Raw genomic sequence first — 26836 nt, forward strand, 5'->3', positions numbered from 1 at the left:
ATCCATGCTCACCACGCCCAAACCAGCAGCAGCTGTCTGAGCTTCCCTCTCCCCGGGCAGGCTCCCACAAAGCCTTTCAGCCAGCCCCGCTACATATGCCTACTTAACATTCCATTAGTTGGAAACAGTACTTTGGTCCCATTTTTTTCTTTTTTTCTCTTCTACCTAGTACCAAATGTTTCAACAGTGGTGACTAAAACAACTTCCAAATAGTAAGCAGCATTTTAGGTTGAATTTTTTTTTCCAGCAACAAAGAATGCTGAATTCTTTGCAATTCAGTTAGTGTTATTATATGATAACAAATATTTTCATATCTGGTACTGCATCTAACTCTTATATCTATGAATGCCTACTCTCTATTCTAAATTTGAACTGTTAATAAAATAATGGCCCTTCCCGATATTTTGTTCTCTTTTCCTACCATCTCATCCTATCCAATATCCATTGCCTGATGTGACATTTTTTTAAACAGAGGTCTTCAAATTGTATTTGAAGCAAACTTTCATTGTATTTTTGTCATTAAAATTGCAGCATTTCAATTGGCTGGATAAAAGAAATACATTACATGTGTTGTTTAAAGAACTAATCCCTAATTAATATAGAACCATTCTTGTTAATGCTTCTTTGTATGACATTGGATGAAAGATTTCTCATATTGTTTAGATTCACATATATAGTAATAAGTAAAAATAAGCATCATGTTCTATAACAAGAGACAGAGCAAGACAGATTTAAACATTTCACTAATTAGAGAAAGATTCTCCGCACCCCCACAGCTAATTTCGCCCTGCCTGGGGACCCTAAATTGGTCTAAGTTGCCCTGAAGAGGTGATGAAGAAAGAAGGGTGCTCCAGTGATTCGGGAATGGCAGTGGCCATTCTGTTCAACTTGGGGAAAGCCTTCTAACCCAACAGGAGAAAGGCTGGCCATATTGCATCCACCAGCCCAAGCTACTTGCAACCAAAGTCCAAAAGCACTAATCAGCACACTGTGAACAGCATGCTTGAAACTGAGTGAGGAATTTGATCTTCTCTTTTCTATTTTACATTTAATTTTCTGGAAAAGATCCCCAAGAAGCAAAATATCTCCAAAAGGGAAGGAGGGGGATTTCTGCCCCACTCTTATACTAACAGAAGCAGCAACTTAATCTTTTTATGGAGGATCAAAATATATGGAAGTGAAATAAATATCAAACCTGAAACTTAAAACTTAAATCTGGATAAATCTAAAATTGTTTTAATGGTTAAGACTCTCATTTCAAAGATAATTGTTCATTTTGGAAATTGAAAAACAAATAGTTGCTGACACCTAATGGCAGATGAAGACTATGACAGCTATGACTTTACTATAAGACTTGGCAAAATCTGGGAAATGCTAATCTGTGTCTGTGACCTTCAAAGCTTTAACAACAAAGAACAGCTGTGAAAAAAGACAATTATCTGGGCTGTAAACAAAGAGAGAATTATAAATTTTAGGGGAAAAAATCTTTTTTGAACTATTTGGATTACAAATATCTATCTAATTGGGATTCTAAAGCTATTTACAGAGAAAAGAAAGGAAGAGGAAAACTCAAATTCTTGGCTATCATGGATCAGAGACAAGTAGAAAGAACATATCAAGAAAACATAAATACGTCGCAGGAGGAGATATGTAGTATACTGCAACTAATTCAAACAACAATGACTTTAAACCACAAAAAATCCAAAACAACTTTGAAAATATAAATCAATCTATTTCCAAGAACTCTACAACAAAATAATTCTTAGAAAACAACAACAGAGAAGGAGCAGATAAAACAGATAAATGAATATAGAATTGAGAAGAGAGACTTAAAAATGGAACTTAACAAAACAAGGAAACATGATTTAATCCTAGTGGAAAAAAATTCACAAGAATTGGAAAAAACAACTGATCCCTTAAGACTACAAAATAAATCTGAGTACAAGAAAACAGACCAGATAAAAAGGACTGTAGAGATGTCAGGAACACTGGAGAGAAAGGAAATGATAAGAGAAATGGAGAGAAGGAAAAAGAAAAATATTTTCAACAAACAAGGAAAGACAACTGTTTTATCTATTTGTTAAGAAATGTAAAAGTGTGAGATGGTTCATATGGAAAAATAGAGTTAAATTCTTAAATGTAATTAATTTTTGAGAAAATCTTAACCAGTAAGAATATCTAGAATTTATTGGGAGAAACAAATTAAAATAAGGACTGTAATAGGATCTACGATAAGGCAGCCAGAATGATTGGCTAGAAAAGAAATATTACCGTATATGCCGGCATATAAGGCGACTTCCGCAAGCGTTAAAATTGGCACCAAAGACGGGGGTCGTCTTATACGCCAAGTCGTCTTATACGCCGGAAATACTAGTAGTTTCTGGCGTATAAGACGACGTTCTAGGAATGCGACACGGCGACAAAGACGGGCATGTGGCTCGGAGCCGCAGGTTGCTGATCTGTGATCTAGATAGTAGGAGCTTCTGGTCTGTGGAATATCCTCCCCCAACTAGGATGGAGGACCCCCCCCACTCTCCTTGCAGGAGCTTTTCCCTCAGGCAATGGGATCAGGTAAGGCTGGAGCCAAACATCTGCAATTATGTATTGGTTGGGGAATGTTGTTTGGTGTACTATGATTTTTTTTTCTTTTTTGTATATTGGCTTTACTGTTCTGTTGTGTTTTCTCACTGTTTGTGAGTCACCAGAGTTCTGATGTATAAAATGGGTAGCTATATACATTTTGAAAATTAACTAATTGCATTTGATTAATTACATCAAATTCTCTTTAACAGGTAGTCTTTGACTGACATCCAACATTTAATGACTATTTGAAGTTACAATGGCACTGAAAAAAGGGACTTATAACAATTTTTCACTTAACAACTGTGAGAAGAAAGGTTGTAAAATGGGGCAAAACTCACTTGACAACAATCTTGCTTAGCAACAACAATTTTGGGCTCAATTGTGGTCATAAGTTAAGGACTACCTGTGCTGTACTTCAGCACCATATTTCCACACACATTCATATTTTTATCAGAACTCAATTACATTTTCAATAAACCTGTTTTGTAGAAAACATGTCCTTTTAGAGACCTTTCAGGATATTCTGCTCCAAGTTTTAAAAATATGCTTTAAAATAATACAATAAAATGCTTACTACTGCAAAAGAAAACAAATCCTGCCAGACATTGAAACCACAGCCCCTAATGTTTAACCACAACTACTGCCTTCCTATTTAATCATTGTTTGCAAAACACAACTCAGTAGCCATCATTTTATTGTTTGCAGAAGTTTGTGTTTCTAAATTTCATGTTAAATAAAACTTAAAATGTTACAGACACATTTATTTGAATATACAGCCATCCCTATCATAAATGAAATGGAAAAAATGTACCTTTCTTAATTAATAAACTATTTAATACTATATATTTAAAAAACTCTATAAAGCAAAACTGAGTTCTACACAAACAGATATATTTGAAAGCTGAGCAACTGTTCTAACAATGTCAGTTGTGTACTTAATGGAAGTATAGATGCTCATATTAGTTGGAATTCCTATTTAATTCTATTTTTAAAAACAGAAATACTACATTCTGATTCCTATTTCCAGTTGTTCTATATTTTCAATGCATAAATGTAAATAAGCATCTTTATAATTTAGAATCCATAGAAAGAAATCCTAGTCCCCAAAATTAATGAATTCCATGAGTGTTCATTTAATGATGTGCTTACCACCTTGATAAAGCCAGACACTATGTTTAGCCAAGAATGCCATTTTACCATATATATTATTACAATGTCAAATGTTAACTCAACACAAAAGATAAGTTTTTGCTGTGTTTCTAATATTTAGATGCAAATTATCTATGAATGGCCTTGGGTCTATTAAAAGATTCTTAGATAGAAAACTGGTCATCTGCCTGATCCCTTGAACAGGCATTAGCAGTCACGAAATATTCTGAGAAGAGAGAAGAATATTAAAAGGAAAATAGTATTTCAAAAAGAAGAATATAATTGTTCAAGCAATCTATCAACGTAATTGCTGATTATGTGTCATCAAGTCAATGTTGATTCTTAAAAATCTCATTGATTTTCTCCAGCAGAATCTCTCTCAGCTTGATCCTTCTGCTCTTTCATCTATTGGTATAATGTTACCTTACATTTCTCCACTAACTGTAATTATATCAGTCTTATATGCAAAGTGCTTTTGACCAACAATTATCTAACAATAGTAAAATCAAGTAAAAATGGAGAATTCTTAGTTGTCTACACATTGTCACCTTACGTTCTAGTTACGAACTAAATCCTGAATAAGAATATATTGATAAGGCTGAATAGCAAAGATTTATAGATCCATATACCATTTCTTTGGTACTCAAACCAGGAGTTAAAACCAAAATCAAGTAAAATATAAATATTTCATTAATAATTTCCAACAATTAAAAGCAGGAAAAACTGTGGAATTATTATTAGTTTCCAAGATTTATTCAATTGTCCATGCTATGAGAAGCCTCAATAAATTCTCAGTTTATCTATCAGTACCCTGAAGCTGATCAGAGCCAAGAACCAATGAAAAAAGAGGTTCATCTCCCTCTCCATTCCATTCCTTGCTTATCTTTTGCTATTATACATTGAACAGCCTACATCATATCTTCTCTCTGTTCTGCCCTGTACATTTTATTTTTAACATTTCTTCTCCATTTCTAACAAAATACATATATTCAATATGGCTCTGTTCATAAGCATTTGTTTCCGCTGAATGTATATCCTTCTTCCTTCAGATTGCTGCATGAAGCAGTCATGAGATATTCACAGATCTCCTATTCACGCTTGCTGTCTTCCAGTAGACTTAGCCAAAGTTGTCCAATTCCCACTAAAGAAAAATGCAATTTAATACTCACTTGTTTATTCTTTGTCTTGGTGATGGTATCCGAAATAGGTTTCTTCCTCTCTTTAACAGCTGTTTTAGAAAACAGTTCTTCAAATTCATGATAATCTATTGAAGGCTCTTCAATTTTTTCCCACACAAGTGAAGCACTAGAATCTCTAAAGTTAAGCAAAAGACCTATGTAGGACAACATCAGACTAAATAGTCACAAAATGGTGGAATGAAGATAGATGAATTATCAGTTTCATTGCTAACATTCACTTTTCCAATTGAAAATGGACTACAAAATTATTGAAACTTTCTGATTCATAAAATAAATATGCTGCCAATTTCCTACACAGCATATAAATAGTACTTTTCAGTGGGATCTATATTTATATTAAGATAATAGATATACATTCTATAATTTATAAATTATCAGATTCATAGTGAAGGTCGCTTACCATGCTTATTACAATAGTTGAGAAAAATAAGATGTGGAACAGTAAGCCAAAAATATAATTAAGGGAGAGGAACAAAAAGAAAACACTCTCAGAAAATATAGCATGAGCTTTACCCAAAGCATTGTCTGATAATGATTCATATAATTTTCAATATGCACCATCAACTAGTACATAGCTCACAGATTATATCTGAAAGAAAATCATATTGAGTAACAAATATTTTTTGTCTCCCAATTTCTTGAGATTTTCCTAGCATAGTTATACCCTTATCTTTGATCCCATTGAAAATAAAATTGATATAGGAGAGCTTGCCAACAATTTATAAAAATGGGGAAAAGGAATTGTGCACATAGTAAATTAAACCAGGGCAGAAAGAAAGAGGAATCCAAATTGGTTCTCACTTCAGTTTCCTGTTTCTCCAAATAATAATAATAATATTATAATAACAACAACAACAGCAACAACCACCTAATAAAGCATTTTGAAAATTAACCCATCATACCATGATCATATACAGAAACATCCATGCCTTATCCATCCACATTAGGAGTTACAATGTCCTTCTCATAGCTATTCATTCTCCTCTTCAGACCTCCTGTCTTTATACCAGTGGTTCTCAACCTGTGGGTCGGGACCCCATTTGGGGTCGAATGACCATTTCACAGGGGTCGCCAAACAAGGCTGTCCGCCATTTTTTCCCCTTTTCTTTGGCCACGCCCCTTGCACCCAGTGTTGTATAAGTGGTTGGGGGTCACCACAACATGGGGAACTGTATTATGGGGTCGCGGCATTAGAAAGGTTGAGAACCACTGCTTTATACTTTCTCTTGATAAGCCTAGAGTTTATTTTTAATGTGAAAGTAAAGAACTGGGCAATGTGTAAGTTAAAAACTGGGTGATTTCTCTGAAAATATGCTTGGCTCTCTACTTTGCACAAGAAATATTAATTTGAGGGCACAAATTCCACTTAGATAATGGATGAGAGATTTACATTTCAGAAATGCCAAGAATCAACAAGGCACTAAAAGAAATAGAGGGTACAAGGTTCTATCATGTACAACCCTCATCTGAAATCTCCCTTCTCAGGTAGCCTCACTGAAGTTGCTCTCCATCCCTATAGAACAAGTCTGTGAAATGTTATTATTCCAAAGTCTTAACGCAGAAAAAGCTTTTTCTGCAAAATGACACAATGATGCAAAGTTTGGTATTATGAAGGCCTATAACACAGATTTGTTCCTTAAGCTATAAAGAGCTTATAAAATAGTAATAAACTTTTGAGCATGCGTAAATCATCCTTTCCTTAAAACCACTTGGTCTTCTTCATGAGAGTGAAATTCAAAAACAGATCAGCTTATTCAATATCTGTCATTTCTTATCTGGAGGTAAAAGCACTGCTTCCCAAACTGAGCACCAGATCTAAAATGCATAAACAGAACACATCCTTGTTCACACATGCTAACTTCTAGCAATTCCAAACTACTTCTGCTTCTCTTCTGCCCATATCAATCTTCAAACTTACTATCGGTGGGAACTTTTGGATATTTTCAGACAAGTGATGGTAATAAGAGGGGATTTTTTTTGTTTGTGTGGGGAGGAGTTGTCCAGATTGTTCATGGAACAAATCTGTTATTGGTTCATTTCCAGCCACCATCTGGACATGTGTTTAGGTCTGCTAAAATTTAGCCATGCACACATAAACCTCAATTCACAATAGGTTATCTTCATATGACTGCAGAAAGAGGTAAGAAAAAAAAAAACCCAAAGGAATCTAGTACTGAGGCATGATGGATATGAACTGGTCCTTGAGAAAAGCCGATATACATGAAAAATATCCAAATATACCCATGTTATTACATTTGATTAAGACAGGATAATAATACACATTGTTGCATTGGAAAGATAAGTATATCCTGCCAAGAACTATGTGGTAAGATTATACCACATGGTAGTATTTACCTTTAAAAATATTTAGGATAATATTTCTTCCCAACATTGTTTCACAAAGAATTAAAAACCAATACAGTGAAAAGGCATTTTCAGCTACAGGTCTGAATTTATAGTGCTACAGAAAGAACCATGTACATAAAAATGGCTTACTGGATTTACAGTTCTAGAGAAACTGATGTTACATTTCAAAAGGTTGAGATCAACATTTTCAACATATCGTTACCTTTTGTTATGAAGCTGGATTCTTGTCCAGTATAGAGGCTTCATGGGTCGAGAAGGTTCTATTGCATGCTTTCTGCTACTTTTTTCCTGGTTAATTCCCATTACAAATAAACCGGTTGGTAAAGGAGGAGGAAGAAACCCAGACACTTGTGGAAGACTAGGAGCTGGGGGTGGTGGCACACCTATTCCAGGTAGAGGAGGAGCTCCCACCCCAGGCAAAGGGGGTGGAGGAGGCAGCATTGTCAGTCCTTGCAGAGGAGGAGGAGGAGGAGGAGGAGGTCCCCCCATACCTGGCCAAGGGGGTGGTGGAGGAGGGGGTGGTACTCCCACGCCTGGCAAAGGGGGAGGTGGTGGTGGTGGTGGTGGTGGTGGTGGAGGAGGAGGCACTCCCATGCCTGGCAATGGAGGTGGGGGTGGAGGAGGTGGCATCCCCATACCTGGCAATGGGGGTGGAGGAGGTGGAACTCCCATGCCTGGCAGTGGGGGTGGGGGCGGAGGAGGTGGCATCCCCATACCTGGCAATGGAGGTGGGGGCGGAGGGGATGGCACTCCCATACCTGGTAATGGGGGCGGAGGGGGAGGTACTCCCATGCCTGGCAATGGGGGCGGCAGCGGAGGGGATGGTACTCCCATGCCTGGCAATGGGGGCGGCGGAGGGGGTAGAACTCCCATGCCTGGCAATGGGGGTGCTGGCAGAAGAGGTGGCACTATCCCAGGCGAAAAGGAAGTAACTGGTCCTGGCAAAGGTGGAGGAGGTGGAACTCCGGTTACAGGAAAAGGTGGTGGAGATGGAATCTCAGTAGATAGTCCAGCAGTAGGCAAAGGTGGCTTAAAAGAGATTCTTGCAGGAGATAAAGAAGGGGTAGGTGGTATCATGTTCATTCTTGTCAGACATGATGGGGAAGAAGTCCTTTCGGTAGGGAATGATGAAGCAGAGGTTGGTATTATGTCAGATGAGGACCCTAAATATCCTGAGGCAGAGAGGGATGAGGAAGGTGACACTGATAAAGATAAAAATGAGCCACCTGCCCCAGGCAGGGAAATTCCAGTGTCAGTAGATAGAGGAGCAGAAGTGATGAGAGAAGATAAAGATGGGGAATGCTCATTCCGTGTTACAGTCTCCATACTCAGAGGAAGATGGGGAGCTGATGGCACAGATTCCTCTTGAAATAAAGATGAAGTTTGTGGCATTGTCAATTGTTCCTGAAAAGCATCCAGCTGTACTGAAATCCGTTTAGGTGACAGAACTAAAGCTATTTCAGAGCAAAAGGTGGGTTGGGGCTCAAGTGTTGGCAATGGCTGAGTTGGCCCTAGACCTGGATCCCCTTTGAGGTGGGGAGGTGTTTGTGGCAGTGTATTGTCTGAAGGCATTATGTGTGTTAAACAGTCATCTGTTGGAGATGTCTGCACAGATGTTGCAGTTATAGTTTTAACTAGTGCACACAGTTCATGTTCTTGAAAATCTCTATTAGGTAATCCTTCATGAGTTGGCTGTTCGTTCTCATTCTGCACGCTTCTGCTTGAAACCAACACCTCTGTTGCTGGAAACTGTTTCTCTAGCTCTGCAATTTTTGTTTTTAAATCCTGTATGGTTTGCTCAAGCCGCTGAATTTCATTTGCCCGCATTTCTGATTTCATTGTAACATTTTCCTAGGAAACAGGAAAGAAGAGTCAATATACAGGAAGAAAATAAGACCTTTGCCTGATGTATACAGAGATTAACCATATAAAGATAATATATAGCCTGTGAATATTTTAATGCATTCTGAAAGCCTTAATGCTATTAAATACTCAGAGTGAGTTATATTTCACACTTTTATTTTTAAAAATAAGTCATATGCAACCTATAACATATAGTATAGATATGTCATAAATAATATAATATAGATATGTATGCTTAAATATACCGTTTCAGAATGTTGAATTTAACTTTGTCTTGCCACAATTTATGTGCATGTTTTACCCAGTTGTTCCGGATCTTTTTATTCTTTCCAACCCAATTAAACGTTGAAAGAAATTATCTGAAGGGGTATATATTCTATTCTATTAGCCCTCCAAAACTAAAATGTAAGGGAATTAAATTTGCTATAGCTATGAACACTGGAAAAATAATAATTTCAAAAATAGACAAGGTTTGGCTGCAAAGAAGAAAAAAATCTAGAAAAAAAAGTCCCTATTACAGTACATCCCTGTGGAGGAAACATTTGGGAAGTGGCTTAGAATGTTGTTGACTGCTCTGTTCTTAACACCTTTGTCTTCCTGATCATATGACCTTGAATGGAGCTGATGTTAAGGAGCTCCAGAAGCCATGCTCTACATGCTTTTCCTAATTTACTTCTCAATGTATTTACTTTTTAAAGTTTTCTTTTGCAAGAATAGGGACTAATAGGTTATGCTATTAAAACAATTTTTAAATTGGGAATGTATTTAATTTGAAGAAAGTAAAACCACATTCACCCCAATTAAGTCACAATATCAGAACAACAAATGTAATGCAATTTGTCTTCGGTGTTTAGCTGTGACTGATTTCACCAAGTTTAATAGAGAGCACCAATGCATAAACAGTAACTATCAAATTTTGGAAGAGTATAATAGGAAAAGACCTGCATTACTCCTCCATAAAGGTACAGCTGATTTTGACTAATTAACAAGGCTGCAATAGTTACTTGAGATTAATCCCATGGAGCAAATAACAGGCCACAAGAATGCTAAAATAAGCCTGTTTACCACTGGAGCCACTTTGATTTGGGATGTTTGAAAAAGCCAAAAAAGAGCCATCTACAGCTCTAAACAGTACAATGGAAAGAGACTAAAGGGTAACTTAGTTTGTTTCTCCAATTAGGTTTTGTGCCAGTTTTTTCATTCATTAAATTTCCAATTAAAATCATGGATGCTTTTCTGTTGTTGCATTTGCTTTGTTTGCTTATTTGAGGAAGAAGCACAGACATTAATGATCACTTTGTTTTAAAGCCACACAAAAGAAGAAACATGAAGAAAAAACAGCTAATTATAAAGTTGATTGGTGTAATATGAAAGATTCAGAAAAATCAAGCCCATTCTGTAACATCTACAAGCAGAAATGGTCAGCATTGTAGGGGCCATTGTTTACTGTAGCATGCATTTCAGAGAGAGCTGTAGCAACAGCACTTAGACTTATATACCGCCTCATCAGTGGTGGGATTCAGCTGATTCGCACCACTTCAGTAGAATCAATAGCTATTTTTTTGTTGCCCAGGCCCAGAATGGACTTCCTGAAGTGGCATCCACACAGAGAACCGGTTGTTCACATATTTGAATCCCACCATTGCGCCTCATAGTGCTTTACAGCACTCTCTGGGCAGCTGTGCAATGTCAGCTTATTGCTCCCAACAATCTGGGTCCTCATTTTACTGACCTCAGAAGGATGGAAGACTGAGTTAACCTTAAGCCCCATCTAAATAGAACTCCAATACTACATTGTAACCACTGCACCACCAGGCTTCCTGGTAAGATAGTAGTTAACTGTACTGTTTTTTGTTTTTTTTTTTGCCAAAACCCACGTGAAAGTATCTGATCACAACTTGTTCACATCTTCCTTTGATCACATAAGGTTTCTGTATATAAGGCTTCTTGTATATAGCAAACTTCATGGTGATCTATTCACTAACAGTAGTGGCAGATATGACTGGAACTTTTACTCAGAGCAAGTACCTGTTCCATACCAATGAATTAGTTACCTGAGTTTGAAGGAACACCTGTAAAAGTTTCATCATCACTACCCATAGTTGGATAGCAGAGAACTTGAGAAAGTTCCCTCCACACACGGTGTGTTAAGAATTATAGAATCATAAGGCTGAAAGGGACCTTGGAGTCTTCTAGTTCAACCTCCTGCCCAAGGCATGAGTCCTTATGCCATCCCAGACCAACGGTTGTCCACCCTTTCTTGAAGACCTCTTGCACAAGGGTCCTCAACCTCTGGTCCAGGGACTGGCACTGGTCCGTGGCATGCCAGAAACTGGGCTGCGCAAATAAGCGAAGCCCCATCTGCAGGATGCAGGCAGCACGCAAAACCACGCCCCCTCCGGTCTGCAGAAAAATCTATCTCCACAGAACTGGTCCCTGCTGCCCAAAAGGTTGGGGGCCTCTGCTCTAGCATATTATACAGTAAGCATATTATACAGTATCTACTTGTTAAACCAAATAACATTACTATTTTGCTTCTGCTTCTCCCACTATCTCTTTCTTTTGTTCAACTTTGCCCCCACTTCTTCATACCAATTTGACAGAAGTTGGGCTTGACACCACAGCATGTCTTGTGCCACAGACGTACATGATTACTCTTCCGGAATTCATAACCACAAAATTATAAGCAAATCACAGACTTATGGGAATTCATTTCACAAACAAGGATGCTTTCAAAGACAAGAATGTTTACAGGCTGACAATTTCAATTTAACGTAATAAATGAGATAAACAATCAACATTAATGAAGGAATTTCTTTTACATTATACACAGAAAAAAATATGTTTAGTGTGCTCCCCTCATTACTTACATCATTGTTTCTGAAAGGGGGGGGGGAGAGAATGATAATGAAAAGAACAGCAAAATGATAGAGGAGACAAAATACATGCCTGGAATACAAAGGCTGCTTATCCTTTGTTTGTATCCTTAAAAAAAAAAGTATCCAAGATAAACTTCCCAAGAATGGTGTATGATCCATTGATATGGAGACATAAGGACAGTCAGTCTCCGCAATATTAATGTCACTGGAACGTGCCAGAAACAGAAAAGTTATATGCTTTCATTTACTGTGGTTTTTAATGCTTGTTTGTCTTATATCCTCCCAAAGCCACACAAACCCTTAAGAAGAGCTGAAGTTGGATCATTGCTTGTCTGGAGAAGTAGAGACAAAATCAGGCTAGTAGGAGACCTCTACAGAACCCAAAGGCACTGTATAGACAGAAAGGCTCCTTCACAAGGCATTGTCTTTTTTTTGCAGAGAATTTGTCTCGCAGTTTGAAGTGCCAAACCAGAAACCCAGAAATGTTCATGTAGGCAAAAATATGGATATTAAATTAAGGCACAGTAATACTGTATTTATGGCATGGTTAAGTACATGATATAAATGGATGTCTTATAAAACAATTAAGGGAGGCCATTGCACACATCTGCTAATAATCAAATTCTATTGAAGTTCACTGGTTCACACAATTGCATTCAATCTATTAATTGATTCATCAGAATAGCAAGCCAAGTATGGAAACTTCAGATCAGTCTGAACACATATCATATTGAGATAAATATTAAATTTAAAATATGCTTATAAAAGTTTAGTAAAAAGTTTTTTGGGGTGGAACAGGTTGGAAAATACTTTTAGTCCCAAATCTTTTCCAAGGTTTTTTTTTTTCCCCAGAGAGAACATCTTGCCTCTTTTAATTTTTCTGAATCTATCCATCCACTGAGCAGATGAAAGAACTGCTTCAGGAAAAACAAGTCAGTGACCTTCTCCATTCAAATTGGCTTGTCTCTGAGATAACGTTTAGAATGTCACTAAAAAGAATAATTCAGTTTATACTATCTAAAAATCTCGTTTGTGGAAAGACAGAATTTTTCCTTTGAGTTTAGCCAAAGAGGAAAACACTGGATTGGCTATATCCTTTAATTTTATAACATCTGTACAAACCAATTCCAACACGAAGAAATTGTTATTAAACAATAAGACACATAAAAGATGGCATTTCTGATTGAAGACAGTTTCTCTTGTCTGTTTAAAATTAAAGTTGATTTTTAAGTCTCTTTTGCAGATATCAAAGTCTTTAGGAATCTTAAAGAACTTTTAAAGTTTAACAGCAATAATATCCAATACCCACTTATACTGTATAATCAAAAAGTTTAACTAAGTTATTTCTCTTTGGAAAAGCAGATTATTTTGATTTAGGTAATCCAATAGCTTTTTAGTCTGTTATATAAGACACCGCAAATCTGTCACATATGCAAAAAAATGAAAGTTCTCATTCATGTATGCATGAAGATTAAAAATGCATTTTCTCCAAAGATTTATAAACAACAAAATATGGACAAAATACCTGCAAATATATCTGTTTTGCAGAATAAATTAATGGCATTTTTGCTTGTAGTTCAATGAAATCTAGAATTTGTTTATAAAGGTGACATGAAAGGGATTAATAATTTCCCTCTAATATGGCACTTAAGAATTCCATGCCATCCTTACACTAGACTGTGTATCACTAACTATATACTATATATAGTTAAGTAATCTAAACATAACGAAGATGTATTGCAAGGAAGCATGGAACCACAACCTTTTTGTACAACTACAGATTGTGTTTTTGTATTAAAGATGGACAGTGTATCAAATTCCTCTTGGTATAAAATCAGGCTCTAAAAAAAATAAATAAAAAGAAATTCATAGTTGTCATTTAGAGTCAAACAGAGGTGCTTCTTGAATCCAAGAAAGAACTGAACACAGTTGGTAAATTCAACTTTTGCAGCAAAACTATCTTCTAAACTGCTTTGGCCACAATTGTACAACCAGGCTTTACCCTAAATAGAAAATGAATATATGTTATATGTATATGTTATATATATATAACAGAAATGATAATTCCATGACTGAATTTATGATGTCCTAGATTTAGTCCCTCCTGACATTTTGGCTTATGCAGAGGTGTCGAACTCGCCACAGCACGTGATGTGTCGCGATGTATCCCAACTTTTTTTTGCATTGCCAGAACTGGGGTGGCACGTTGGCTGAGGAATTCTGGGAATTGAAGTCCACAAGTCATAAAATGGCCAACTTTGAAGACCCTTGGCATAGACCAACAATCAAGAAGTAAACAATATTCCAATCAAGGAACTGCCAAACAAGCTAACAGTAAACAATCCAACCAAAAAACCTCCAAGACTACTCCCACTCCCACTGACATAGAAAGCTATTAGAATATAAGCAGAGCAAAACCCATTCCTTACTAGCAGTGATGATGTTCCATGGTTTGGTTAATGAAACATCTGCAAGAAAACAACCAAGCCCAGAGATCACCAAGAACCCTTCACTGTTAAGTAGCTTGTAAATCTTTTTATAGGCAGATAACTATATAAAGTAAGATAACAATTTATATCTTTCTGTGTTGAAAAGTAGATGAGGAACAAAGAAAGAAGATAGCCTATTCTTTTTATAATCTAAGGACAGGGATTGAAGACCTCCAAGATCTCTTCCAGCTCTGTTATTCCATTAGTCTAATCTGTTAATTCTTACGCGGCAAAGGCAATACAAAGCTACCCTCCTCTCATTCTTTTTGGTTGTGATGAACTCTTCTTCTGAACAGATCCTTAACCTAGATTAGGAATTTTGCAACTTTGTTGTAACTTAAGTTCTACAGGAGACCTTAACACATGAAGGTTGGAATCAAGATTCATCATAAGAAATCTCATGGTAATTTTAACACTACAATGATGGTAAATACAACAATCACTTCTTTTGTGTCACTTCTTCTTTTTTTTTTCATGGTGAACTTTTACAAATTGTAAAGCATCCCAATAAGCCAGAAGGCATTACATAAAAAATGTTGGGCCAGTGGATCACATGGACTGTTTAATAAGATTGGCCATAGGCCTGTTTTAGCAGGACCCTTCTTGTGTTTTTACATGGTTTTACATGGTACAACTAGATGATAGACTCACTGGAAAGGCTAGAGGCATATAGAGTGGCTGAAGTAATTGGGGCTATTTTTAAGTTGCCCTGCAAATAGTTCAGAACTGCCTAACTTGTAAATCTGCAGAATTTCATGATCGTAGCCTTTTCTGAAAGACATTGTTTCTGAGCCCTTCACTTGCCAAGCCCTTCTATCCATTGATAAATTTATTTATATCTCAGGAACACTTTAATGTTGAGCTTAAGACAGCTAAAATATTCGTCCATTTCCAGAGAGATTTACCAGTGTCTCTGGGAAAGGAAATTATTACTACTATTATTTCCATCATGAAGGCTTAATAAAGAAATATTAGGAACATATGTCTCTTATAATAAATGATAGTGAGGTATCCATGATTTACAGTATAGTATGTTTTCTTTTTTTTTTAGACAAAAGTTTTATTAGTTTATAATATGCGATACAATGAAAACACAAAAGTAAATAACGGAAAAGATAGGGAAGGGGAAAGGGAATGGAGAAGTGAGGTAAGGAAGAAAAAAGAAAAAAAGAGGTGACTGCCTTTGGTGCAGTAAAGTAGAATATCAACATCAAACCTCAACTTTTTACTTGTACAAAGTAATAAAAACTAGCCATTTTGATAGTTTATTTTCTTTAGCTAATATTTAATATTACCCATTTGTTATTTCCTTTTTAAAATCATCCCTTCCTTTTTCAATTTATATATATATCATCTCCTTTGCCTTATCAACCCATCAAAATCTCACACCGAATTATTTTGCTATAATCGGCCTAATTTAAATATTCTACCATTCATTCATGTTTATTGATTAGACAATTATAATTTTCAAAATATAAAATGTAAAATAAATGCAAATATGTGCTTTTATTATATGCAAATCAAATCAAAGGTATGTCTATATCCATAATTATATAAATTGGATTCAGCAGGTAGAAAGTAAAGTCCAATCTGAGTAAAAAGCATTACTTTCTTTTTAAACTGAATTTTATAGTAAGTAGAAAAGATATATTAATATTTCTGCTCCTTCAGGTCAACTGAAATCAAAGTTGACAATGCTGATTTCTATAAAGCAGAAATCAAAGAGAAATCCCAACAGCATTTTGGTTTCAGGCTAAGAAGTGAAGTAAAAATTTAAATTGGAGAGATTAATAATAATAATAATAATAATAGTAAAGTTGGAAGGGACCTTGGAGGTCATCTAGTCCAACCCCCTGCTCGGGCAGGAAACCCTACACCATTTCAGACAAATGGCTGTCCAGTCTCTTCTTAAAAACTTCCAGTGTTGGAGCATTTACTGCTTCTGGAGGCAAGCTGTTACACTGATTAATTGTTCTCACTGTCAGGAAGTTTCTCCTTAGTTCTAGGTTGCTTCTCTCCTTGATTAGTTTCCACCTGTTGCTTCTTGTCCTGCCTTCAGGTGCTTTGGAAAATAGCTTAATTCCCTCTTCTTTATGGCAGTGGTGGTGATTGTTAGTATTAAAGCCCTTTGTGACTCAGGATCTGGGTATCTTTGGAACTATTGAACATATCTGTCCAATAAGATGAAGAATGGGCTCTCTTCATATTCTCTCTTTGGGGACTCACTTCTCAAATGAAGCTCTTCTTTCTGGAATAACATTCCCTCCAACACCCGCATGACCCCATCCCTGCTAAGTTTTAAGGTAGTTACATCCTGACTGTCCAACAAATCACACAGATGGATATGTTATGAGTTTGTTTCCTCTTGCAATGGTGATGGATTTGTTATGAATAAATTTTATTGTTTTGTGGCTAATAAATTTATTAGATGAATAGTTATGTTCCATTTTAACATTATTGATAAAAGACAGGATATATAACCCACTCATAGTAAGCAGTATTGGATCAGCAGATAAACTTGATAAATAAAGGAAATAAATAAAAGAAATGGCCATTGGCTTCATGTCCAAATAGGAGAGGCAGTATGCTGTGGCAGTTAAAGTGGTGGAGTATGATCAGAGAAACGCAGGTTCAAGTCTCCACCTGACCATATACAGTAGCTCAGTGAATGATTTAGAGTCATAACTCAAGTTTGTTGTTATATGAAATAAATAGGCAGGGATTATTAAACATGTTTTCTAAAAAACCTGGAGGTAAGATGAATTACACATGTAACAATGAATTTGTTCATGTTAACTATGTTAGCAGCTTCAAAATAATGATTAGAAATATTTAGATGGGAAACCACACAACATCTCATTCTGCATCCATGTGAAATATAGAACAGCTGCAACATGGGATCCATCAGTTTTGCATTAACCCAAAATTCACTTCCTAGATGTCAGTCCCTGGAAAATCATATTTCATGCAACAAGCTATTTTAAGAACTATTAAAACACACACACCAAAAGAAAACAAATATACAGATATCTAATAACACTCAGATACAGCTATTAGAAACCTAGCAGTTATTTTCAGAGAGACAATTTACTGTTGTTACTTATTGCCCCTTATCTTGTTAGGATTGAGATGATCTAGGGCAGACATGTCAAACTTGTGACTTCATGTGATGTGCGATGTATTGGAGCTTTTTTCCCATTGCCGGCAATAGGGTGGGCGCAGTTTCCTGGTGATGCATCCGGCCCATGGGCCGGCAGTTTAACACCCCTGATCTAGGGCAAGAAGTTCTTTAAAAATAGACCCTCCAAACAGAAAACAACATCTTGAGAATGTTTTTGTATCTCTATCAGCTTCTTCAAATTCCCCAACTGTCTTTATAACAATTATTCTTGGGCAACTGAATTCTAACAATTTAATGCACATAAAATTCCTCTTGAAAATGCAATGTACCAATTTTTATAGTAGCAGGCTATTATTATAGGAAAAATTGTAATTATTGTACAATTATTTATTCCTCAAGGACATATTTTATACACACATACACAGACACACATTTTAAGGTATTTCAGACAACCTTGATAATAAATGTATCTTTTTTAATAAATGTAGCTTTTTACATACAAAGACCTCTTCCTATATTTGAATTTTTTTTTTTAGGAAAGTTTCACTGAAAACACAAATATCTTGGCACAAAAGAGGACAGCTATTCCAATGTAATTATAGCTCTTCAAGAATTACACCTAATAGAATCTAACTTACAATCTCTGATTTGTATGTCAAAATATGTTCTTTCATGCTTTACATAATTTGCATCCATCTTTTAAGATAGTAAAATATTGCCACTGCAATTACAATAAAGAAAATATTTCCCTTAAAATAATGCTTTTTTTAAATGGACAAATCTTATGGAATACATTATTTTTTATTTTGGTACTCTGTAAACATTGAGTATATTAAGTATTGAGTGTTTTTTATCGTGAATGTATGAAATTAAAATCACCTTCTACATCTCAAACTTGCAGTGGTGGGATTCAGCTGGTTCACACCACTTCAGCAGAACCAGTAGCTAATTTTTTGTTGGCCAAGCCCAGAATGGACTTCCAGAAGTGGCATCCATACACAGAGCCGGTTATTTACATATTTGAATCCCACCACTGCAAACTTGGAATAGCGTATGGAGTTTTTCAGATTTGGGATGTATGGTAAAAAATTCCTACGTGATTGAGATTTATTACAATATTTGGATTCTGTTTACTCATAGCTCTATTAAACCTAGTAAAATCCTTATATTCACATAACGTGTATTTAATGTCAAGTGGTAAAGATTGTTTTTCCTGTATGAAACTGTTTACTTGCTGAGATCTTCATCTCCTTTAATTAAAAAAAAGAGAAAGAGAACATTTTTGGAGGTTCCATAAATGTCAAATTGCTTTCCCTCAATTGCTTTGTGCAAGATGGCCAAAATCTTCCTTACTTTAAAAGGCTTTGGGGATTATAAGTGGCTGGTCTCCATTTTGATGCAATTTTTAAGTGCAGTATTTTTATTACAATTTGTATGTGTATTAAAAAAAGTTCCTTTCTTTTAAAATTCTATGACAAGTTGATTATATTTACTATTGTCTATTATAAATTAAGGAAATATTAAATCACCAGCCCAGTTATTTTAAATACAGTTAAGTAAACAAATCAATGTGTATAATGGGACAAAGTATTCTCAGACCTTATTCCATGGAGGGCACTAAATATATGTGGGACTTCACAGTTATAAGACATCAAGAAAAGCTGGCCAGTTGTGATGACATAATGGAGGCACCACTGTAGCAATTCAGACAACCACTAATATCTGTCTCAAATAAATAAATATCTCCACTAAAAATAACAAGTTTGACAGGAGAAAAACACTTGGCTGGATCTGCTAGACTTATTTTGAAATGTTCAACTGCCACCTAGTGCCTGAGTAGAGATTCTACAGAAACCCCTTATTAAAATATATATTCTGTTAAATTGTGGTCCTCTGTTGTTTTGCCTTAGTTTTAGGTTGGTCTCAGGAATCTTAAAAAAGAAAGTTGACCTCACAAAATAAATAGGATGACAAAATCTAAAGAAATTATTTCTAAATTATAGTGCCAAATATTAGGTTTAAATACTAAATTTACATAATGTGTATCAAATTAAAGATTAAAACATCTTGGTAGTATTCTATCAGGAAAGCTTTCTAGCAAGCCTAGTGCTTCAGCAGGAAGGCAAAAAAAAAAAAAAGTACTTTGAAACATGCAGGGGTCCAATTGTAGTACCTGACCACAACTTAGAGTAGTTTTATGATATTGGGTAAATGACATCACTTTAAAATTGGCAACCAGGTGCCAGCTTTGGGTCCTATGTGCTCAAGGCAACTTTTTACTTTTGAATCTGAAGCCCAGCACAACCATCATGATTACTATGGAATACCATGAACCTGATCCCTCCTCCTCCTCCTCCTCAAGTCTATTTGAAACTTGCTGGTCTGACAGTTTTATAGTTGCCATTTCTGGCTTCTTGTTTCTTTTCATTGCCCACAGCTTATCTACTGCCTTTTACCTATCTCATGCTTTCTGTTTGGAAATTAGTGCCTGGCTTTACGTTATCTTCTATCTTTGCTTAATAACCCTTACCTTTCCTGAGTTGCACAATGATTAACCTGATGGAAAGGCCATTCTTCCTGAAAGAATCACCCTCTTGGAAGGGGTCATGAAGAAATCCAAATTAAAATATCCCTGAAAGATGGTTGGCTAATTTCTGCCTGAACATATCCACCGAAGGGAGACGACTACCTGTCTGGGAAACTAATTTCAATGCTTCTTTTGTTAGGAGTTTTCTAACATTCAGTTAGAACCTATTACCTTATGTCTATTATTATGGATCTCTTCACTTTGAGGAAAAGCCATTGATGAGCTCACCCTAAATATAATTTTCATGCCGGTTATACAGTGACAAAATTATCATGCAATCCATACTTCAATGGCCTGCTGTCAGAATGTTACACAATACTCTTTATCAAATGCTTTACCCAAATTCCAATATTCAGGTTTACTCCTTACTTGCTCTTTACAATTGTCTGAAAGAACAAATACCTTTTTGCAGAAGACTGAACCCAAATCAGTTGTGTAGCACTATCAAACCTCCATCCACTCCATCTGCAAAACATTCTCAATTTACTTTAAATTCAACAATTGTCCCACCACTCATAGTTCCCAAATGCATTTAGAATGAATTGGCAACTTCCATGGAGCACCTTCAGCAAAACATTGCTCAGCTCAAGCTAGTTATAAGGTAAATTCAGAATGCTACTGTTTAGCTGACCCCAATAAGAAAAGCAGGATAGGATTGATAAACATTTATGACAAACCTTCTCATGTATAGTATAGTTTTCTGCCAACACAATCCTAGGTAGAAAACAATTTAGCAGTGGGGAGAGGCCCATAAGAGCTTTTAACTGGATACAAGCACAAATAAAACACTACGGACATAATTTATATTTTCATACCATCTGGTAAATACAATATTCCTGAAACATCCTGAAAACCCATTTAAAGTATTTTGGCACAAATCTAATCAAAATTATGAATTTTTGTCTGGTTGAAGATGATCACGATTAATAAGTTTAGGTTGCATACAAGTAAGTGCTAAAAAAATAATACAGATTCTGTCTTCAAGTTCAGTCTAAAAATAGTAATGTAATTTAAAGATTTTCGCACTATCCTGGGAGGTTTTTTTTCATATTCTATTCAAAAATGCACTGAGCATTGAATCTGGATTTCCAAAGTGAATATTTTTATTTTCAAATTCTTGGAAAAATGTATCATTAAATCTTGCAAGATATGTCTGTGTTCAGTTTTCAGTGGAGACACCCTGGGCTCCAATAGGATACGTATTTATAATATAATCAGTATCAAACTTAATATGCACTTGAAATGTTATGGTGTGACAGATGATAGACAGACAGAGACGTATACATACACACAGACACACAGGACATATTTTGAATTTGTAGAGCACCATATAGATAACCAAGAGGATAAATATAAGTTATTGAGACTCAACTAAAAAAACTAAAATAAATATCAGTTACATAATAATTTTGATTTTGGCACAGGGACTCTCCTTAAAAAGTAAGACCCCTAGGAAAATATTTACATAATGTACAATTACAGAAAGCTTTAACAATAAAAAAGTTTATATATTGCAGAATCAGATTATTCTATTTGATTAATTGTGCTATACTGTATATCTTGTGTTCAAAATTAATAGGATGGTGGAAGTAAAAGCTGCATTATAGTTATTAATTGTTCAAACATTGATGCTAAATTTACATATCTTTCCTCTGGAGGAAAAACTGTTCCATTGCAACTCTAAACTTTTCTCCTGTTTATTCCCATAAAATAAATGAAATATGTTTTCATCACAAGGTTCTATCCAAGCCGCAGTCTCAGTCTTTGATCCACAGTTGTAACTCCACACCAAAGCTATGGTAAAGTATCCAAGATCAAAAAATAGCATAGCATTGACTAATGTCTGTCTTGTGGAGAAGGAAGATCTAAAACAATAAAGAATTGTTATGTTCTTGGAACATGATATTTTGATAAATTTCCAGAATAAACTGCGTTTCCAGACGTCAGTAATTAGATAAATAACATGTACAACAATCCATATAAAGAAGCAAAAAAAAAAAAGCAGTCATGATGCTTGCTTTGTCATCTGAGGCCGTGTTGATCGATATTCTTTTAAGAACCACTGAGACGGAATGAATTGTCAAGAGCCTTGGTTAATTTTTTCTCCTATTAGCAGGATTGCTACGGGAAATTTCTCAAATCCATAATTCTAAAAAGAAGCTGATTCCCACAGGGGTGTGATCACAAGAGATTTCTGCTAGAATCCCTTGAGTAAGAGCAACAGGTGGGTGAAAACATACACAACTGTGTACTCTGAGGCCTCTTTTCAAAGTTGTAGGAGAGCTATGCAACTTTCCCCCCAATGAGCATACAATAGGTTGATGTTCCTCTGCTACAACTGCTCCACCATAGCCATTGCTATAGCAAGAGAGAACAAAGGGCTTATTGGTCAGGAGAAGGAAGAAGGGAGAAAGGTCATTTCAAAGTCACCAATTTTCATTCAAGAATGACTATGGTAGATACTGCAGAAAGTCCAGGACTCACTCAAATGGATTGGGAGAATGAAAAGTGGTTATTCACTCTATTGTAACAGCACTTAATGCTGTGGGAAAGGCAACACTCTCTTGCTTCAATTGAAATTGTGCAAAAAGGAAAAGGGAGGAGCCGTTGAAGCAGGAGGCGTATCAAACTACCCCTGTTTCAAATGCCTACTCCTGGAGAAAGGGTCCTATGCTTACCAGAGCATAAATTTTGGGAAAAAGAGGTTTTTCCTTATTCTATGCTTCCAATGTGAAATCTTGATTTCTCTAGGGAAATTACATGATAAAGGAAACGTCTTTAAATTTCACATCTGTGACTATGGAATATGCTACTGTGTCCAGAGAATAAGACGATTCAGGAAGGCTGAATGCAATGGAAATTCTCATTAAAGATTTATAATAAGAAACATTCAGTATTTGATGTTTAATGGTGTTGTCTCTGGGATCTGGGCTGCATCTTCTTCACCTCTCTTATTACAAGGAACATCCAACTGATTACATTCCATAATAATTTCTCTAGCTTCATGTATGCATTTCCTTCAGTATACTATTTCTCATCAGACTGAAATAGAAATTTATCTAAGTAATTAGAGATCAAACTCTAACGCATTCCATAGTTCAGAAGTCAAATGAAAAATCTTCAAAAGAACTTTCCTCTAATAGCTGTTCTGTTTTTTCTCCTAGAGCATTGTTTTCTCCTATTTACTATTTAGCATTAAATAACAAAGTCAAATTATTGCCTATCTGGCTATGTTTCACACCCTGTTAATTTCATGCTTGCAGTAATTGATATCTGAATGTTTTTTCCCCTGTCTTTAAAACGGAAAAGTGGGGGAAAGTCTCCATGAAAAAATAACAGATATTTCTTTATGAGATTAAATGAACACGTTCATTTTAAAAATTGCTTAAAAATGTATGGTGATAGGTTTGCATATGTACAGCCTTGCAAACTTTGACCCAAGCTTTTTCATAGCTACACATTAATTTCTATAGCCATCAGGCTTGTATCTAATAAGACTTGTATCTAATAATAGTAACAACAATATACAGGTAGTCCTTATTAAGTGACTATCTCCATTATGCAGTTATGAAAGTGATGAAAAAATAACTTTATGACCAATGCCCACATTTATGATCTTGGAGTGCTCTCTCTTGGTCACAGGTTTGCCATTACAGTCAGTTAGTACAGATTGTCCTGTGGGGTTTTTTTTCTCCCTCTCCTCTTGCAGAATGGTGAGCTTGCCTAAACAAGATATTTTTTCTTGGGCTGCTTTTTTCTGTAGCCCAGTGTATTCCTAAAAAGTGTTAGCTGCAAGTTAACAAGCTCAGCTCTATGATCTTAATTAGTTGATTAGAATCTACTGCAGGCGGCAGCTATGCCTGAAACTGACAAGTTCCTAATCAGTTTCACACTAAAGACTTTTGTTTTCCTCCTAAATGGCTCATCACTATAGCATTTCCTTCAATGTGTTTTCCCCATTGTGTACCTGTTTTCTCTCTTGTAATATTCTTTTTTTCCTCCAATATATGTAAATACAAACATCAATTTCCTTTTCCTAAATATCCCAGCTCTGGGATGAGCGTTCCAAAGGGCGGGGGAGTTAGGAAAAGGGGCTATAAGATTGCCCTTTTACCTGGGTTCCTTATGAGTCAAGTTCTGGAACACCCCTCCTAGCTGTTTGAAGTTGAGACAATGGCCAGTTCTGACATCTCCAAAATGGGTGTTTTGGCATAGTAGCCCTGGCTGTGCAAACATGTTGCCAGCTGGTGTCCAGTTTTAGGCATCCAGATATAGGACTGAATATTACAAGTATATACAAATTGAGAATATTAATGTTCAAGAATATAATCTCAACTAACTCTGCTTGAATCTCTGATCACTAATTTCCTTTATAAAGATTTATTGGACATTGCACTCTATTCTACTCTACCTCATCCATTTCCAAAAAGATGGGAAAGCTAAAAAGAAAAGCTAAGAGCTTGTAGAAGTAAATATTTTCAAATATTCAGCTAGTTGCTGTTAATATTGAATTGGTAATGCCAAAGTAAAGATAGTTAGCAAGTACAACCCATAAATGTTTAGGGAAGCACTATGCAAAGACAGAACTCATTTAAACTCTGCTTTATAAAATGGATGAAAGAAATACACAGAATATCCTCTAAGGTTGTGCATGCTTTAAATATGATTGGAAATGACAGCTTTGGATATCACACAAACACAACATCTCATTTATTGCAGTAAGGAGCACCCTACTCTTAAAGTAGCCACTACATCTTTTCTTAGGCTGACATGGAAGAAAGAGGGATTGCTTTAATAAATGGAAGACAGACCCTTTTTTCTGCCCCAAGTCCAAAATATTTCTTCCTAATAGGCACTGCCTTAGCATCTATTACCATTTACATATTTAGACTCTTCAACGCTTAATTATTTTGCCATTAACACATTCTGGATGATAAGGCAGCTACTGTATTTAAGTTTAGGTTTAAAACATAATTAGCTTGACAGAATATAAGCTAAAACGAGCTATATGTGTGCCCAATTATCTTTGCTTATCGTGCCATTCTATGTTTCTCCTTCAGAATATGTTATGAGTAAAAGACAAAACAAAACCAATGACACCACTGCTTGTTAAGTCTGACTAGAAATTAAAAAGAACATTTGCAGGGGTGTTTTCTTTTATTTAAACTCATTTAAATCATAATACAGGAATTACAAAAAAGTGAACTTTGTTTCTACTGCCCTGATGCTAAGCAAACTTCTTTGAGAATGAACATTGTTATCATAGAGAAGAATAATCAAACACAAAATCATTAAAGTGGACTCTGTAACTGTAAATATATGAAGCTAACCTTCTTTTGATGAAACATGGGGAATGGAGAGGAGATGGACAGTCAATCCAAAGATACCCACATGCTAATATTGGGCTGCATGCTGCTATCCCATTCCTAGTGCTCTCTGCATGGTTTGGCCCCTTCCAGGCTTTTGGGCTTGGACTTTGGCCCAAAGATATATTCCTAGCACTACTGCCGATTCTGAAAAGTAAACTTAAAACTAAATTATGATATGCTAACAAATATAACCAAGGACTGTACTTTGCACATTGCAAGAGGTTTGTTTTCCACTTACCATCTGCAAAATTAATCTTGCATATCAGTTTTCTTAAATAAAGTATTGTCTTTAGCAATCATAGTTTAAATATGGAAAGTTTGATTGTAGTTAAGTATTCCGCTAGCAAAATATTACCTGTATCTGTTGAACAATCTCCGTATCTTCTGTCTCTGTTGCTTCGGCAGCAACTTCAGGTTCTAGATTGGGAAGTAAAGATAAAAGTTATTTTTATTTTTCCAAATATCAAACTAACTTAAAATGCTTATAACTCCTAGATACACATAATTTCTTTGACTTTAAGGTGTATTATTTTTCTTCTATTTATGAGTTGACTTAGTGACTTAGTATGATGGTTTATTTAAATTATCCCCATAGGAAGTGTATTTTTTTAGGGATTTATGATTATCTTTTCCAGGTCATCTGATAAATCAAGCATCAGACACAACCCTGTTGTACTGATTAATTAAAAAAAGTGAGAAGTGGAGGTGCTTTCATGGTGAAAGTAAGACATGGTTAGAGAAAGAGTCTATTCAGGGATTAAAGTTTTACAACAAGAAGATTCTTAGAGGCTAAAACATATAAGGAACGGTTGCTAGAATTGGGTATGTCTAGTTTAACGAAGAGAAGGACAAGGGGGGACATGATAGCAGTATTCCAATATCTCAGGGGCTGCCATAAAGAAGAGGGAATTAAGCTATTTTCCAAAGCACCTGAAGGCAGGACAAGAAGCAATGGATGGAAACTAACCAAAGAGAGAAGCAACCTAGAATTAAGGAGAAATTTCCTGACAGTTAGAACAATTAATCAGTGGAACAACCTGCCTCCAGAAGCTGTGAATGCTCCAACACTGGAAGTTTTTAAAAATCTCCAGTGATGGAGCACCCACGATTTCTGAGGGCAAGCTGTTCTACTGGTTAATTGTCCTTACTGTTAGGAAGCCCTTTTTTCCTCATATCTTTCCTCATAAGACATAAACAAATAAAACTTTATTATAAAGCAACAAAAAGATG

The 26836-nt window shown here is 35.8% G+C and overlaps 1 protein-coding gene across 2 annotated transcripts in view; it reads right to left on the reverse strand.

Annotated features, from left to right (window-relative positions):
• The window catches only part of FMN2 (formin 2), a 196273-nt gene that overhangs the window by 116637 nt on the left and 52800 nt on the right, over positions 1 to 26836 (reverse strand). For both annotated transcript variants that reach the window (XR_005557298.1, XM_039348448.1), the window contains exons 5-7: positions 25962 to 26023; positions 7501 to 9149; positions 4902 to 5046 (exon numbers count right to left, since the gene is read on the reverse strand). Coding sequence is in view for 1 of the 2 variants with exons in the window: in XM_039348448.1 (XP_039204382.1) it covers positions 4902 to 5046; positions 7501 to 9149; positions 25962 to 26023 (1856 nt within the window). In the remaining variant the exon portion in view is untranslated. The remainder of the gene's footprint in view (positions 1 to 4901; positions 5047 to 7500; positions 9150 to 25961; positions 26024 to 26836) is intronic.

The sequence above is a fragment of the Crotalus tigris genome, unplaced genomic scaffold (assembly GCF_016545835.1).
Source record: "Crotalus tigris isolate CLP2741 ecotype Arizona unplaced genomic scaffold, ASM1654583v1 scf7180000018155.2402879, whole genome shotgun sequence".
In the NCBI taxonomy this organism is placed as follows: Eukaryota; Metazoa; Chordata; class Lepidosauria; order Squamata; family Viperidae; genus Crotalus; species Crotalus tigris.